Source organism: Mesoplodon densirostris, chromosome 9 (genome assembly GCF_025265405.1).
Source record: "Mesoplodon densirostris isolate mMesDen1 chromosome 9, mMesDen1 primary haplotype, whole genome shotgun sequence".
NCBI lineage: Eukaryota > Metazoa > Chordata > Mammalia > Artiodactyla > Ziphiidae > Mesoplodon > Mesoplodon densirostris.
Genome location: NC_082669.1, coordinates 13,535,567 through 13,549,873, shown reverse-complemented (window position 1 = coordinate 13,549,873; position 14,307 = coordinate 13,535,567). Strand labels below are relative to the sequence as shown.

The 14,307-nt window shown below is 37.2% G+C and overlaps 1 protein-coding gene across 1 annotated transcript in view; it reads right to left on the bottom strand.

The window, feature by feature from the left end:
- MAGI2 (membrane associated guanylate kinase, WW and PDZ domain containing 2) overlaps positions 1–14,307 on the bottom strand; it is a 1,346,582-nt gene that overhangs the window by 605,602 nt on the left and 726,673 nt on the right. Inside the window, exon 3 of the mRNA XM_060107590.1 lies at positions 11,483–11,602. Within this exon, the coding sequence (XP_059963573.1) occupies positions 11,483–11,602 (120 nt within the window). The remainder of the gene's footprint in view (positions 1–11,482; positions 11,603–14,307) is intronic.

Here is a 14,307-nt window from a genome sequence, read left to right as displayed (position 1 = left end):
CTTCTCAATTTTCAGGAGAAATCAAAAGATAAACAAAGCAAGAATAAAGAAGGAGAATAGTGCCAGTGGGCTGCTGGTATAAACAAAACCCTTGAAAGATCAGCAAAAAGAAAATCTAAATTGTGAGAGAATAAAAATATTACAGGAGCTAAATATTAAAAGGAAAACAAGCAAGAAGAGTACTAAAATGAAGGTTAGTGCAAAGGCAGGACCAAGAACGTGAAGGAAAAACATGATAACATAATGTTGCAAGAAAGCTTCCTAGTGTAGGATATCTTTAACTTCTGATTAATATGTTTTGCTTCTAAGATGAGTATATATAAAACACTCTCTGAAGGTGAACTTTTCATGAAAATAAACCAAGATAACAATGTATTATTTACCCACCAAGTTGTAAATATAGGCTTTGAAAAAGTAGCCTGCAGCTATCACTCCTAAAGATTACTGGGGGACAGGTGGGTGTCTCAAAAAGTGAAAAAATAATCTACAAATTAGTATGTTAAGATTAAAAAAAAGAGCAGATGAACTTGTAAATGTGCATTTTTTTTTTTTTTTTTTTTTTTGCGGTATGCGGGCCTCTCACTGTTGTGGCCTCCCCCGTTGCGGAGCACAGGCCCCGGACGCGCAGGCTCAGCGGCCATGGCTCAAGGGCCCAGCCGCTCCGCGGCATATGGGATCCTCCCAGACCGGGGCACGAACCCGTATCCCCTGCATCGGCAGGCGGACTCTCAACCACTTGCGCCACCAGGGAGGCCCTGTAAATGTGCATTTTATTAATACATTGATTTTAACAGTTTGGTAATGCACTGATAGATTTATAGATCTGTTTTAACTCTAACATATTCAAAAAATGACAAACATTATTGGGGTCAAAGCATATGTTGTTTCCAACGTCATTACAATCTAGTCGTTTTTCTAAAGTATATTTATATGTGCCTAGAATGTTTGGGGCATATAAGAACATCAGGTTTATCTGCATGTATAGAATACATTCATAAATTAATTATCGATAGTTTAATCATGTTAACTTGAATATAAATTTGAATGCATATTATAAATTGCTTCTAGACAGAAGATAGCTAAAATATTTTATAACAAGATATGTGTTCCATTTGCTTGGCATTTTCAGGGAGTGTAGTATTCTACTTAGGTGAATAGTCTAGCCTTTCCCCTTTAGAAGTTCAAACTTTTAAATTTTAATCACCTTTGAAGCAAATCTTTCTCAAATATTATGTTTTTGCATATACCTTAAACTTTTCTGGATAGCTCAGAGTCATTATTAGGAAAATCAATAGCTGTGCTGGTTTGCAATACTCTGCTGTCATCTGGGAGACTGAGGAGTGCTCCCACTATAAGAAATGACCCTGGACGACTCTGGTTTTTAAATTTCATCTGTACATTTTTTGCACTTTTCCCCTGTCCTAAATCCCCGTGAGGTGTCAGCATGCCAGCCTCTAGGAGTCTCCATCCTCTCCCCTCCCTCCCTCACATAAACCATTGCACGCATCTTCTTCTAATTTGCTGCTACATTTTACCCTAAATGAGAGACTCTTATTAAATTGAGGGAAGATAGGGGAAGAGGGAGGAAAGAAGTTAAAGTTACCAAATCTGCAAATATTATTTGTAAAATGAATATTCCTGCACATACTTGAAGGTAGAAATGATAGGAAATGCCCTTGTTGCAGTGGGTTATACTTCACTTCAAGTATAATAATACTTGCTTCATCTCCAGGGAAACCAGATGGCTGCATCAGATTTTTTTCTCTGGAAGTTTTATGGAAACGATTGACTCTCACCCTCAGAGAGTGGGAGCAGAAGTCAGAAGTATCTAATCCTTCTGGGAAGGATCATGAAGGATCTGGCCTGGAGAACCTTTCTGTTCTTATGGGCTAGCCCAGAGGGAACAGATCCTTTTGGGAAATAGCACCCTCCAATATCAGGTCACAATGCCAAAGGACAGGTTTCTCTAGGTAAATGCATGTCTCCTGCTGTAATATCCTCAGATATGTCATGGAGGTAGGGGAGTAAAAGTAAGAAAGCTCAGTGGAAAAATTTAAGTCAAGTCTTTACCTTTTATTTACCTATCATAAGGTTCATGTCAGTTTGAGCTTCCTATATATTGTTTAAAACTTTTTTGCTTATTGACTCTTTATGTTGTGTTAAGTATTTGGTTTACCATCAGTAATCAAATTTAAAATATAAAATTTTCAGGATTATCATTGTACCCATTAACTGTTTAGTGAAAGGAATCAAACTTTCACCTATTGTAAGAAAATTTAAAGAAGCCATCCTAATATAAAAGAGAAAGAAAGAGAGAGGAAGGTGAAATGGGAGTAGAAATCTTATTAGCAATGTATAATTAATAATTGAATAAAATTTGATTTTCATTTCCTTTCATTAAGTCTCCTAAGAATAAAAGAATAATAAACAAACTCATGCTCCCTTATACTTTACCAAGTACCATATATCCATGTTAATTAGAATGCCTTCACATTTCTCTGAGAGAACACACATACTAGTTCCTTTGCTTTAAAATAACATTCTGACTTTGACTTTGCATATTTTCCAATATATCCCAGGACCTTTTTTTTTTTTTTTTTTGCGGTAAGCGGGCCTCTCACTGTTGTGGCCTCTCCTGTTGCGGAGCACAGGCTCCAGACGTGCAGGCTCAGCGGCCATGGCTCACGGGCCCAGCCGCTCCGCGGAATGTGGGATCATCCCGGACCGGAGCACGAACCCATGTCCCCTGCATCGGCAGGCAGACTCTCAACCACTGCACCACAAGGGAAGCCCCATATCCCAGTGCCTTTCTATCTCTCCTGTAGGTTTGGCCTCGTTACTTCTGTTCTCCAACTCTCTACTGACTTTCTATACTAGAGGTAGAGAAATCAAGAAAGTCTTTGTAAGACTTTTGAAAAAGATTAAAGCAAGCATGAACAAAGACAGGAGTTATAGGACAGGGTAATTATCATTAGTTCAAGAAGAATGTAGGTGGTACCGTCAATGGAACTTGGGAGGTGGAGCTGGTGGGGTGGTGGCGTGGGGGAGGTTTACTGGAAGATACCGTTTTGTTGACTAAGTTTACTAGGCTTTGAGTTCAGGAAACCTGACCAACAATGAATCACTGCAGTGAAAACCAGACTACAAGGAATGGCCATAGAAAGATAAGAACTATAATTCTGGAGAAAGTGTCACAGTGTGGAAGATATTGAGATAAAAACAGGTATGGGAACTCAGAACAGGGACCCGCGAGGTTAACAACGAGATTTAAGACAAGAACAAAATGATTACAATTATAATACAAGGTAATCTAGGACAAGATTCTGAAGCCAAATTGATGCTGCAGCTCTAAACTTCTGACCTAGAGCATTTTGAATTAGGAAGTAGATGTGTTCCAGGGTTTCAATTCTGTTTGAACTTCTACACAGGGATTAAGGGGTTCCCATTGTTTGCTTCAAGAAAAGAACTTAGGCATTCATTCAATTTATATTCATTGAGTGCTTCCTAGGTACCAGAACCATTCTAAGCTCAAGAATTAGCAGTGGTTCAAATGATCTGACCTCTTGAGAAGTCTACATTCTAGTGGGTGGACACTGACAATAATCAAATAAACGAATGGACATAGAATGCATTTTCAGTTATAGTCAGTACAATAAAGAAAATAAATCAGGGCTTCCCTGGTGGCACAGTGGTTAAGAATCTGCCTGCCAGTGTAGAGGACATGGGTTCGAGCCCTGGCCCGGGAAGATCCCACATGCCGCGGAGCAACTAAGCCCGTGTGCCACAACTACTGAGCCTGCACTCTAGAGCCCACGAACCACAACTACTGAGCCCACGTGCTGCAACTACTGAAGCCTGCGCGCCTAGAGCCCGTGCTCCGCAACAAGAGGAGCCACCGCAATGAGAAGCCCGTGCACCACAACAAAGAGCAGCCCCCGCTCACCGCAACTAGAGAAAGCCCGCACACAGCAACAAAGACCCAACGCAGCCAAAAATAAATAATAAATAAATAAATAATTTTTAAAAAAGAAAAGAAAAGAAATCAGAGGAAGGGAATGGAGAATGTCAGCAGGTGTTATTTTGGATAAGGTTGTCAGGTAAGAGTTTCCTGAAGATTCTTAGATGAATATCTCAAAGTAAGAAAAAGGAATATGTGGTTATTTGGAAGACAAGTAGTCTAGGAAAATGAAATGCCAAATTCAAGATCCCAGGTAGATGAGAATGTGCTTGTTCTGTTTGAGGAACAGAAAGGAAGCCAGCATAGCTAATATAAATAGGCTGACGACAGTATAAGTAAAACTTCCCATTTTGTTATAACAAATAACAAGTATCAATTTCTGTTTTTCCTGAGCCCTAAAAATTCATACTTTGTGTCTTTAAGAATTAATTTTTATGGAGAAAATCCCATGCAGACAAGATATGTTGACTACTTGATCCTAATTTTATCTGGTTGTTACATACATACATATACAGCCCATAACAGATCTAAGACATTATTATATAAAGAGGGACTAACTGCTTTGGCATGTTAAATTTTAACCTAATGTTATGAATGATTTTCCATAATTGTCAGAGTTTGAAGCCTTCAGTAAGGAAGAGCTTTCATATGGTATGAATCTTATATGGTATGAATTCATAGGGTATGAATCTTATACAACATGGTTGCTTTTAAATATAAGGACAGCAGGGTATTTTTGAGAACTGTTACTTCAGTTACAGTTTGACTAATTTTTAGTCAAAGCACTCAATATATCTGCATACTTTGCAGCATGATCAATGGAAGCCTCAAAGTTTCAGATATTGTTTTGTGCACAGGATGAATGAAAGTTGCAGTTTATAAAAACAATTCACAAAACCATCTACATCTACTGTAACTGTGTTGGAGACTGAGATCAATGTTCTGAAATAAAGTATTTAGTAATAAAAATTAGGACACAGCTTTCCTATTTTTTTTGATGATTTCTATTCCCCCTGAGAGAAATAAAAGATCTGTGGTTAATCAGATTCTAGACTCCACTGTCTCTTAGATCAGAAATATGGATAAGGAAAGAATGTGTCAGGAAGTTTTATTTTTCAGGTTTGAAATTCAGATATAAAAATAGCTTTTGTAGAGTAGGATGTTAGGTTATAGTTTTCAAATAACTAATGTATGAAACAAGTCTCTGAAAAAAGTTTGACAGGAAGGGGACATTAGGACATCACTGAGAATAACTGGAGTAAATGAACCTTCTCCTTTAGGAAGGGCTATATGTCTAATCTAAGATGAATGGCAAGAGCCATTGGTCATCACTATGTTGATGTTATTTTAGAGAAACATGAACTCTCATGCAGAAGACTGTTGTAATCAATTTGATCAAGAATTGATCGTGTGGAATGAGTGAATTTACTGTCTTTGATAGTCATGGAATTGTAAGATCCAGTAAATATTTTTCAATATATATTCACAGCTGCAACAATACACAAATAAACATTATAAAATATTTATTATCAATATTGTTATCCATTTTTGTCCACTCAGAAAAACAACTCAGAGGTGAAAATATTCACTCAATCAGCAAAGGCAAATAGGTTCTGCTTGTTGAAGGAGTGAAGAGAAATATAAGTAAAAAGTTTAAAGGCATGCAGTTTTTCTTCCCACTAAATGAGGGGCAGGATATTTATTTCATGTGAAATCTCAATTTGTTTCAGATAAAAATTTATAAAGGATGTGTACAGGAGTTAGAAAATCATTGTAATTAAAGACACAAGCTTGAGGGAAATGAAGGAAACCCCAAATATCACAGTTTTGGAATCCTCAGCTTTACCTAATATCATTATGGGTTGTGAGGGAGTCAAAGAAGTGAGTCTTATGCCCATGAATACTGGCTTTATTTTAATGATATACTCCAAAAAGGTTGGTCCTGTTCCTTTCAGCTACACTGAACAAAAAAATATAGAACTAACAGGAAACTGGTTAATATTACAGTTTAGGCAATAGTAAACAAGTCATTTTATTTTCCTTGACTTCAGACTTTAAGTTATAATTTATAGATAATATTAAATTAGTTCATTAATTGATTGGTCTGTTCCTTCTAGTTCCTTTTGGGAAAAAAAGAGTACTTAGAAATAGGCATTTGCATGACATACTTTGGAAAAAGCTGGGCTTACAAAAGTCCCAAACCAAGAGGGAATTTTATCACATTTTAATGCACAATAACACTTCCAGTCTTAGTGCCTTACACAGGAGCAAAGCAGCATGCAAAAATCATATGCTCTCTGCAAATACCTTTGAACACATAATGAACCACTTACAAAAAACCTCTGGCATTGTAAGATCTCAAAGGGGTGTAAAACTTCACTAAATGTGCTTTTCCTTTACTGGTCAAATAAACACATACTGAATTTTATGTGCAAGTGTTTAGTGTTTCTAAAACGAACACCCAAATGCATGGCTTAGAATTTTCCACAATAGGAAAACTGCCAAAAGAAAAAGAAGGAAATATCAAAAGAAAAAAAATCTTACAATATGTAATAGCTGGACCCTTTTAACTGCAAGCTCCAAGAATCTACTGTCGTTGTGGAGGTTATTACTTACATAGTAAAAATTTTCTCTTGTAATAGAGTATAAGGGAAAGAGAAACAATGACATTTTATCTCTTTTTTTGGTCTCCTGGAATGACAGCAATCTTAGCATCAATTGAAGCATTGATCTGCCCTTCAGGAAATATTTACATTTCAGTGGACAGAAACTTGGACTGATAGAAGAATGGTTTTTCTGAAGACTATTTATAGTACTAATAATGATTTTTTATTGGATTGAGCATCTCTCTGTCACCAGTGCTATCTTGATTGGAAATAGAGATTCAAAATTTCAATAATAAGTGCACCAAGGTCATACTAAAAAAAGTGGATGTGGATTTTAGTTAGTAAAATTAAATGGATTTATGTAAAATTTGTTGTACCTCTTCTCTCATCATAGGAGTTATCGGCTTATTTTCCTAGAAAATTATTTGTCCTTAATACTTAAAATTTTATAGGATTGTATGTGCTATACCAGGAAGAACAGCACTCATTTATGTACAGTTGTGAGAAAACCTGAATTGCAGAGTCCTTGTAATAAAATTGCTTAAGAAACTATGTGGGCTGTTTACAGTTGGCTCAAGTCCATATACATTAGGGTCCATGAGTAGGAGAAACCACAGCATCAAGGTGAAGGTGAGTGCCATATTTACACTATATTCTGCAGATGCCCTAATAACTTGCTGGGTTTGATTTGGTCCTCTTAAAAATTGAAGGACTATTACAATTGAGCTTACATCTATTTAAAGAAAACCTTTAACTTTAAGAAACTTTAAGGGTTTCTTCAATAGATAGAAAAATAGCTTTGTTTTGATTTAAAAGCAGAACAGCAAAATATGATAGCAAATGTTACAACAGAACTGCTGATCTGGAATATGACTGTGGATGATCTCACTAGATGAATTCAATGAAATAAGAGTCCAGGTGCAGCTCAGGGGACATGGGTTTGTTAAAGAGGTCATTCAGAGCTCAGGGTGAGGCAGTGGGAGTGGTCAGTGACTGGGTCATTCAGCACTTCGGACAGTTCCAAAGAGCACTGTTTCCTTCCAGGTACTTAGAGTACTTAACCTTTAGATTATCAAACCTACTTATTTAATTCTACCTCGCAGTGTCACATTTATACCTGCATGTGACCTTAATCCCAAAGGAATTGTCTGCATTCATCCACAGAGCTCTGTGGTCTGTGTTTCACACGAAGCCTACATCTTCAGTCCTGACAGGAAGGTTCAGGGTGTTCTTCCTTGAGGTTACTTGAGGTTATGTCAGGCTTGTCACTAGGCCTTGTTATATTAACTTAATTTTCAACCTGACTGAATATGAAAAGATGAAGATGAGGTCATCCAAGTCATGGAAGAGTCTTTACCAACACCTGATGGTCCATTAGAGTCAAATCCTCTGGGCAATTTACATGCAAAGCCATTCAGCAGCTGTTGTAGAACAAACTGAAATGAGGTGCTCATACTAGATGGGGGGTTGCTGATGCAGAAAAAGCCTTTTAAGAATCTGCTAAAATTCTGCCTGGTGCCATGTGGCCTAACTGTAGAAGGTAACACAAGCATATTAAGGCCTTCCTTGCAGCCTCTGGTAATAACAGAATTGTTCTTCTGGAGCAAGGACTTTGGGCCAGTTTCTAAGAAGCAGAACTACAATTCAGGATAGTCTATCTCGTTTCTAATCAAAGGACAAATTCCAGATTAAAATTAGAATTACTGACAACAAGACAGAAGTATATACATACATATATCAGTCTTAAGGATCCTACATGGTTAACAGGTCTGTGACCTTAATGCTCAGAGGAACTCAATTTCTTTTTAATTTCTTTAGTGGATTCACAGATATCAGAAATGAATTTTCTAGCCTGGCTGAGAGTTCTAAAGAGTACTGAGAAAGCACGAGAATGATCTAGCAAGGAGGAGGAAGGAGAACACTGGCCCAAAACACTGCAGAAGGGAGAACATATAACAGAGAAACTGGTATTTTATTGTTTTATGAGAGAGTGATACCACGAAAGTTTGACAAATATAAAAGCTCTGAGGTCCTTCTTTATCTAGTTGAGTAGCACATGATTGTTACTCTATATATTCTGAAAGCACCAACAGCAGAAAAGGCATTCCCTAGGCTTCCTTGATGAATAACACATTAATAACACAAATAACTCAGGTAGCTCTGAGGCTGGAGCTAGTGATTAATACTGAAGGAACAGCAGTGATTTTTATTACAATGCCAATTCTACTGGTTCCTCAGCTGTAACTCTTGGAAAATCGGAAGATTCTGAGATTTGAGAAGGCTCCCTAGGTGTCCACCCAGATGGTTATGCGACCTGAGAAAAGAGCTTCTTATTTATCCAAGTACACAGTATGTATTTGTAAATAATAGTATTGATTCCCCAAAGTCCTATGTGTAAATCAGCCTTATTAGTCGAAGATCAGCTCTACGCATGCTTGGGCGGTTAACAACTTGGCACCAACTTAGCCAACTCTACTCTCAGCGCTGAAAAAACGTCTGAAGAAGATTCAGGATAACCCACCCTGACTCACAAAACTTGGTTATTGTTTGTATGGTTTCAGGATATTTCCCTCCAAATTTAACTGAAACCTAGAATTTAAGCTAGGCTTTATTTTTAAATATTGATATTAAACTTCATGACATCTAGTTTATCATGAGAATACAGGAAATTTAACATGAACATTGGATTTAATTTTTTTACTTTCTATACAGTTAATACAATCTTTATTTAACAAAAAAAAAAAAGAAAGGAAAGGTCATATTTGTTAATCATACTACTCTTGGAATGCTCGTGGATATTAAGACATTTGTTCTTTGCTACATAAATATGACATTTAAATATGGTAACTAAATACAAGGCATTATTATTAGCAGACATGCAAACTAATGAATGCCACTAAATCATGTTGCAAAGCCCACAGGAAAACATACTACAAAATTTATTGTTAATTTACTCTGACTTCTTTGATATCACTATTTTCTATGATTTATAAGTTATTTTTCATATATAATTTAAGGCAGCTTATATGATCAATACAGCTTTTTTTTTTTTTTTTTTTTTTTTTTTTTTTTTTTTTTTTTTTTTTTGCGGTACGCGGGCCTCTCACTGTTGTGGCCTCTCCCGTTGCGGCGCACAGGCTCCGGACGCGCAGGCCCAGCGGCCATGGCTCACGGGCGCAGCCGCTCCGCGGCATGTGGGATCCTCCCAGACTGGGGCACGAACCCGTGTCCCCTGCATCAGCAGGCGGACTCTCAACCACTTGCGCCACCAGGGAAGCCCAATACAGCTTTTTTAACTGCTATGTATAAAACAGATAAGCAACAACAATATATTGCATAGCACAGAGAATTATAGGCATTATCTTGTAATAACTTTTTTGTTTGTTTGTTTAAAAGTTTGATACTTTTATTATTTATTTATTTATTTTATTATTCTCTGCTTTACAACAAAGTGTATCAGTCATACATATACATCTGTTCCCACATCCCCTCCCTCCTGCATCTCCCTCCCTCTCACCCTCCCCATCCCACCCCTCCAGGCGGCCACATGGAGTATAATGTATAAAAATACTGAATCACTATACTGTGAAAACCTGAAACTAATACTGTAAATCAACTATACTTCAATAAAAAATAAATATAATAGTTTCAATCAATCTTCACTATCATTCATTTTTGACAATTAGAAGAAGAAACAACACTCATATAAAACCATTTTCTTTTCGTGGGTATTTTTGCCTATTTCCTATGAATGTGGAAATAAGCAACTAAATGTCTGACCTATAACTTAGGCACATGTCTCAGCCTAAACTGCCTTAGGAGTGTGAAGTAAAAAGAGATTTTAATGCTTCTAACAACTTAAAAATACTGAGTTCTTAAATAACTATAGTCCACTGGACCTCTACAAGTAAATGAAGGAGGAAGAGGAGGGCCAACTGTTACAAACCCAGTTTAGTTGCTCATGGTAGACCTCGGATATTTGATGGGCTAAGCAGCAATGCATATGAGTTTTGTTTTTAATATCACTCACTATTAATTGCATTCAGTAAAACTAGATTCATCTTTGGGTGTAATAATACATATAAATATAGTTTACATATACAGTAACTATGACGTAGGAATAAAGGTATTATTTTCTACCGTTTTTTAGTTATATGACTAAAATTTCATTATACAGACACAGATCGGTAACTTCATTAGACATAAACTACATACATGAAGATGCTACTTGAACATATACATGCAAGCATGTTATTTATTTGTATTTTTCAATGTTATCATTTCTCCTTTTATGGATAAGACTACTGAGGTTCAGAGATACTCACTGGGTTACTTAATATTCATAGTGGGTAAGTAGTAAAGCCAGGTTTGGAACTGAAGCAGATTCTGGCTTAGGTTACAGTGCTTTTTCCACTGAATCATACGTCCCACCTTCAAGATTTTAATTTCATTTGTTCATGTTTGACACGGGCACACAAGGAAACCTGTGGTAGAGCTTTGGAGTTCAGCCACAGATCACATTTTCCTACACCATCATTTTGCACGAGAGGCAAGTGAAGGCAAGTGAAGTGAAGTAACTGGAGAAAACTACACAGAAGTAGTGACAGGACTGGAACTCAAGCCCTGTACTCTTTAGATGATAATTTATCTGGAAGATCACAGCTTAGCCTCAGGATATCCTGATCACAAGGATACTTCAGTGCGTAGGTACATACACATTTCTCTTGGCATCTTAAGAGTAGAATTAACGCAGATATATTTTAATTTTTCTTTACAAAATACACTTCTAAAGTGACCTCATTAAAGCTCTCAAACCAAAACAACAGCACATTAGTAATCTGGTGTTCTAATGCATTTCAGTCAAAGGAGAAAAATGTGATGCGATGAGAAATAAATGCAGCAGTAGAGCTGTGCTTACCTTCATAAGTCCCACTTTCTAGGAGAGCACCGCTTTTCTCCAATTCCATAAAATCTTCAACAGTGATGAAAATATAGTCCACTCCAGGAACCTCACCCTCCTTATGTGGCCTTGTGGTGCCTGAATAAGGAAAATTAAAAACAAAAGAAAGACTCTAAGTGATTTGTTGCTGAACTTTAGAAATACCACCATACTTCTGAATATTCAATAACACTTGTTTGTACATCCTGAGAGTTGGCAGTTTGCATTTGTCCTTCTGTTTGTCTGGAAACAGAAAATAGCAGGGGGTTAAGATTAAAGTAAACATACAAAGCATTTTTCTTCATCAAGTTTATAAAGGGTTCATTGCCATGGAATGTGGCTGCATAGGTTTTTCAGTGAAAAATGCAGACCATTGTGCCCTTTTTGAAGAGGTGGCTTGAATATTGGGCCGGGAGTCTGCTAGCTCAGGAATTTACATATCTCTTTTCCATGAATGGACCTCTATTGTTCTGTAGAGTGCTTTGCTATGACATAAAATACAATGGAAAATAGAAATGTTAGCAAAATGTCAATTTACCTTTATATTTTCATGATCTGCTCCTTTATGGGGGGGAGGTTGTTGCCATTTGTTAATTTTGTGCCAAATACTAGCTTATATTTGATTTAAAGGATAAGAAAAGTTTTATTATTACTTAAAATTAAATGACTAAATAATAATTAGAATTGAGTAATAATTATAATTAAGTTACTATTACCTTAGTAATATAGTATCCTTCCTCCCGCCTTCTCTCCCTCCCTTTCTTTCCCCCTCTTTCCCTCCCTCCTTTCTTTCTTTCTTTCTTTCTTTCTTTCTCTCTTTCTTTCTTTCTTTCTTTCCTTTAATTCTGACTGAATTGGGAGGTGACACACTCCAAGGGGTTACTGCATGGGTCCACCACTTTTTTTCCTGCATCACCTATAGAGTAAACAGCTTCTGTGACCAGGGTGACAGGAATAGCAACCTGTGGCTCAGTACAGCTCCACTGGAGAAGTCAGTCTCCCAGACCTGCTGTCCAGTTTGTGAGGTGGGAACCAAAACAGAGACATATTAAAGGCTGTGGGTTTGTTTTCTGGAATACTTCCTTCCCTGAACATGCCTTAAGCTTCTTTTCTTTTTCTATGCCACCTACATAAGACATTTTGCATGTCAGATTGGAATTTTTGTAATGCATACATGCAAATAGTATGCAGAAGTACATAGAAGGCAAATGTGTAAACAAAGTACTAGTACACTGGCAGGCTTATTCACATGTATACTATTGTCCATATTCTCTATAAACTAAACAAAAAGTATTTCAAACCCTTAAATTTATTTTCACTCTCCAAAATCTTTATCAACTAGGCCATGTAATAGCCAGTCAGTTCTCCTTTGAGTCTATTAGGATCAAATCTGGACTGCAAATGAGAGGCCTAAACTAATATCAGAATATACAATGTGTTAGGAAAATTCATTTTTGGTAAAAATGATTAATTTCCATTGAAAATATTTTTTTAACTTTGAAGGCATTATGTTCTAAAATTAAATTTTACAACCTTCTTTGGGGGTTGCAAAACAATTTTTTCCCCATAGTCATATTTAATGACTTTCCCCTGAATCTGTTATTTTATTTTGTTTAACTGAGTCACATTTTATAATATTCCCTACTGCTTTTTTTTTTTTTTTTTTTTTTTTTGCGGTATGCGGGCCTCTCACTGTTGTGGCCTCTCCCATTGCGGAGCACAGGCTCCGGATGCGCAGGCCCAGCGGCCATGGCTCACGGGCCCAGCCGCTCCGCGGCATATGGGATCCTCCCAGACCGGGGCACGAACCCGTATCCCCTGCATCGGCAGGCGGACTCTTAACCACTGCGCCACCAGGGAGGCCCCCCTACTGCTTTTAATGTTATAAAATATAAACCTCCCACACCTAGTATGCATAATGTTGTCAAATTAATGTTTCTATGAGAAACTTAACTTTCAATATCCTGACTTTTATATGCTTAACCCTTGTGAATTAAAAGCACATTAACATGGTTTTTGGCAATCAATTTGTTTTGTTTTTCTGTTTCTTTAGAACACACTCTAATCATTACGAAAACTCACATAACACAGCTTCAATTTTCCTTCCTAATTTATCTGCAGATTTCAGAAGCTACACGCTTTGATTAATTAACTGCTTGCAGTGCAGTAATGCATTCCCAGCACAATGTGAGCATAAGACCACAAGCTTAAGGGCAATTTCCAGGGCTGATGACTTGACTAGAGTGACTCACCTGCACCAAATTCTAGTGAACGTGTTTGGGGTTGTGCTCTTCTTGGAAGGACCATGAGTACTTTGGTTGTTTTTCTATCTATGTCTTACCTCTCAGGCCAATGTGATTGACTTTTTGCCTTAGGGATTCAGCCTCCCCTGTGGCTGCATCAGTGTCACCTGTTGCTGTTGACCTACTTGTTGCTGGCTGCTTATTTGGACTGGGGGTTCGCCTACCTCACTGTTGCTTGAAGAAGTTCTACACTACAATCTTAAAAGCTGCATTTCCCATCTTTGACATCAATCTCCCATCCTTTTCTCTCATTCTGTTCTTCTTTCTAATTATAACCTCCAGTCTCCTGATTGCTCCTAATTTCCACGATGTTCCTCATATTTGACTTCATTTGCCTTTCTACTAAGGGACTGGGAATCTAAAATGTCTTCTTTCCTTTAGTTCATCTTCACTATTTTCCAAGTCTTAACAAGCCTCCAAGCTCCCTATTGGCTATTTCATTCAGAGACTGCAGCTACTATAGAAAACCATGAACTTTCACTGACAAAGTACCCTACAAAT